This window comes from Bos javanicus, chromosome 7, assembly GCF_032452875.1.
Source record: "Bos javanicus breed banteng chromosome 7, ARS-OSU_banteng_1.0, whole genome shotgun sequence".
In the NCBI taxonomy this organism is placed as follows: Eukaryota; Metazoa; Chordata; class Mammalia; order Artiodactyla; family Bovidae; genus Bos; species Bos javanicus.
In genome coordinates this window covers 105,615,573-105,619,643 of record NC_083874.1, presented here as the reverse complement: position 1 = coordinate 105,619,643, position 4,071 = coordinate 105,615,573, and the positions used below count along the sequence as shown (strand labels likewise).

At 42.3% G+C, this 4,071-nt stretch overlaps 1 protein-coding gene across 1 annotated transcript; it reads left to right on the top strand.

Annotated features, from left to right (window-relative positions):
* Window positions 1–279: 279 nt before the first annotated feature.
* LOC133251734 (E3 ubiquitin-protein ligase RNF146-B-like) lies at window positions 280–2,013 on the top strand. The gene has a single exon (XM_061424524.1). The coding sequence runs from the start codon at window positions 463–465 to the stop codon at window positions 1,504–1,506; it is 1,044 nt and encodes a 347-aa protein (XP_061280508.1). The 5' UTR covers window positions 280–462; the 3' UTR covers window positions 1,507–2,013.
* Window positions 2,014–4,071: the final 2,058 nt, after the last annotated feature.

Genomic DNA, 4,071 nt, shown 5'->3' with positions numbered 1-4,071 from the left:
CTGTTAGAATGGCTATCATTGAAGAGCCTACAGATAACAAATGCTGGAGAGGATGTAGAGAAAAAGGAACCCTCCTACGCTGTTGGCAGAAATGTAAATTAGCGCAGCCGCTATAGAAAACTGTATACTGCTAAGTCGCTTCATTTGTGTCCGACTCTGTGCGACCCCATAGAAAGCACAGCCCAACAGGCTCCTCTGTCCCTGGGATTCTCCAGGCAAGAATACTGGAGCGGGTTGCCATTTCCTTCTCCAATAGAAAACTGTATAGAGGGCCGCGCGCCCGCGCGCGCGTTCTCGGCCGCTGCAGGCTCGGAGGCCGAAGAGAAAAGACGGCGAGGCGGCTTCGGCTGTGGCCACAGAGGATGATCCAGCAATGGAGGAGAAAATTCTGCAAACTGGCTGATTACTCATGAAGATAAGATTTTATTTTTGTGGCAGGCATCTGTGGGGTCTGTAATAGAAATGATGGCTGGCTGTGGAGAAATTGATCACTCTATAAACATGCTTCCTACAAACAGGAAAGCAAATGAGTCCTGTTCTAATACTGCACCTTCTCTAACTGTCCCTGAATGTGCCATTTGTCTGCAGACATGTGTTCACCCAGTCAGTCTGCCTTGTAAGCATGTTTTCTGCTATCTGTGTGTGAAGGGAGCTTCATGGCTTGGAAAGCGATGTGCCCTCTGTCGACAAGAAATTCCCGAAGATTTCCTTGATAAGCCAACCTTGTTGTCACCAGAAGAACTCAAGGCAGCAAGTAGAGGAAACGGTGAATATGCCTGGTATTATGAAGGAAGAAATGGGTGGTGGCAGTATGACGAGCGCACTAGCAGAGAGCTGGAAGAGGCTTTTTCCAAAGGTAAAAAGAGCACTGGAATGTTAATTGCCGGGTTTCTGTATGTTGCCGATCTTGAAAATATGGTACAGTATAGGAGAAACGAACATGGACGTCGCAGGAAGATCAAGCGGGATATGATAGATATACCAAAGAAGGGAGTAGCTGGACTCAGGCTGGACTGCGATGCTAATACTGTAAACCTGGCGAGAGAGAGCTCTGCTGACGGAGCGGACAGTGTACCAGCTCAGAGCGGAGCTTCTGTTCAGTCGTCTTCTGTGAGGCCCCTGACGTCAGTAGACGGTCAGCTAACAAGCCCCGCCACACCATCCCCTGATGCAGGCACTTCTCTGGAAGACTCTTTTGCACATTTACAACTTGGTGGAGACAGCATAGCGGAAAGCAGTCATAGAGGGGAAGGAGAAGAAGAGCATGAATCACCATCTTCAGGCAGGGTACCAGCACCAGACACTTCGATGGAAGAAACCGAATCCGATGCCAGTAGTGATAGTGAGGATGTATCTGCGCTTGTTGCACAACACTCCTTGACCCAACAGAGACTTTTGGTTCCTAATCCAAGTCAGACAGTATCTGATCGATCAGTGGCAGCGGGTGGAACAGTGAGTGTCAGATCTCGAAGGCCTGATGGACAGTGCACAGTAACGGAAGTTTAAATAAAAGTTTTCAGATCCATGCTCAAGATGAAAATGGTTATCTGTAAATTTTTGCCCACGTAACATTATACTCATCCCCAGTAGTGCATTTTGGGAGTTGGGGTGGGAAGGGGTATGGGAAGGATAGACTTGTAATTAATATGTCTAACACACCTCTGTTGAGAAATTTATTTAATATAAAGAACTTGGGTGTTAATAGTTGAGAGCTGTTTAGTAATAACGCAGTTTTCTTGAGGTCTGTTTATTTTATAGTTTTTTAAAATACCTTCGGTTCTTTTGGCCAGCGTGTGTGTATTTGTGCATTAATGGTCCTCATCTGACTATTGCCTTGGTTCATATTTTTCTGCATGGATTGACGTAAAACCATTACCAAAATTTGGCACCTACAAGATGTCTGGTATCAGTATGAACAGAAAGCTTAAATAACGTGAGAACAAATGTGAATTTGGGGTTTTAAAATAACAACTACTTAACAGTAAAGTTACTGAAATGGAAATGTAAAGGAAACAGCTTATAACTTATGTTTCAGAATCTTGTTTGTAACACACTTCATAGCGTTCTCATAGGCTTTGCTGTCTAGTCCTTGTAGTTAAGAGGTTTCTCTTGATCCACATTTTTTTTTTGATTACAGACTTTATAATTTAATAAATATTAGAATTTATCAAAATTTAAAAAAAAAAAAAAAGAAAAGAAAACTGTATAGAGGTTCCTTAAAAAAAACTAAAATAGAGCCACGTGGTCCAGTGATTCCATTCCTGGGTATATAGCCAGAAAAAATGAAAGCGTTAATTTAATAAGATAATGCACCCCAATGTTCACAGTAGCCAAGACGGGGAAGCAGCCTAAGTGTCATCAACAAAGGAATGCCTACAGAAGATGCGCTCTGTGTGTACAGTAATACGCAGACTATCACTCAGCCATTAGAAAGAATGAAATTCTGCTATTTGCAGCAAGACGGATGGACCTAGAAATATTATGCTTAGTGAAATAAATCACAGAAAAGACAAATACTGTATGATATAACTTATATGTGGAATGTAAAGAATAATACAAATGAAGGTTTATGCAACACAGAATCAGACTTACAGATATAGAAAACAAACTTGCAGTTGCCCAAGGAGAGAGGGAAGAGGGGAAGGACAGATTAGGGTATGGGATTCAGAGAGAAAAATCACTCTGTATAAAATAGTAAAGTAACAAGGATATATTGTATACACAGGGAATTACAACCATCATCTTATAATAATTTATAGTGGAGTATAGTCTGCAAATTTACTGAATCGTTATGCTGTACACCTGAAACTAATATAGTATTTTAAATTAACTATATGTCACTACAAATGGAGAAGGCAGTGGCATCCCACTCCAGTACTCTTGCCTGGAAAATCCCGTGGATGGAGGAGCCTGGTGGGCTGCAGTCCACGGGGTTGCAAAGAGTCGGACACGACTGAGTGACTTCACTTTTCACTTTCACACATTGGAGAAGGAAATGGCAACCCACTCCAGTGTTCTTGCCTGGAGAATCCCAGGGACAGGGGAGCCTGGTGGGCTGCCGTCTATGGGGTTGCACAGAGTCAGACATGACTGAAGTGACTTAGCAGCAATACAAATAAATGAATAAAGATAAAATCATGTTCTTAAAGGACCCAGAATTTATGCCCCTCATTGGGGTATCTCCCCCACCCCAGGAGACAGCAGGGTCCAGGCATGGCAACACTGTCCCCTTGGCTGTGTTGGGGCTGGAAGCACCAGGGAAACAGGTCAGCTAAGTGGGATCAGCAGATACAACAGTACGTGCTCATCTCATAGGGAGCCTTCCCTCTGTTTGTTTAAAATGATTACATTTACACTCAGAAGAAACAAATATTTCAGTTTCCCACTTTTCTAGTTTCATAATCTAAGTGCATTAAACTCTGATGGTAATCCTATCGATACATGCCTACAGCCGAAGGGAAAGAGCCCAGGTTTCGGATTCAGGCAGATCTGGACTTGGAATTCCACCTTGATTAAGTGCCATCAGGCCAGTTACTCCATCTACATTTCTCATTTGTAGAAACACAGCAACACCTTCTGCACAAGGTAGTTATGAGCAATAAAAACAGTGCAGGAAAAGGTCCAGTGCAAGCTATAGAACAGAAACCAAATAAGGGATGCGCTTTATTTTTTATCATCATAGATTTAATATTAATTCTTATTAATAATAGGAGTAGTAAGTCCTGCCCACTATAAGTGGTTGTTTTTATTTTGCCTACAAGATAAGAATTCCTAACAAGCTAATTCGTTTGCAAAAAAAAAAAAAAATAATAAATAATAATGTTTGCCTGTGTGCTGTGCTGAGTTGCTCAGTCATGTCCGACTCTTGCGGCCCCATAGACTGCAGCCTGCCAGGCTCCTCTGTCCCTGAGAGTCTCCACAGGGCCAGGTATTTTAAAAGTAACCCTTCTGCCGTGCCCTTTAATGGCTTTTGTGTACCTACTGTAATCTTGTTAGTTGGAATGTTAATTCTGTAAAGCATACTGGACTGAAGCTAATTGTTAAACATAACTCTTATTCTTTTCATAAAGA

Coding starts and splice junctions, on each gene's coding strand:
- LOC133251734 (XM_061424524.1), top strand. CDS start 463: ATGATGGCTGGCTGTGGAGAAATTGATCACTCTATAAACATGCTTCCT.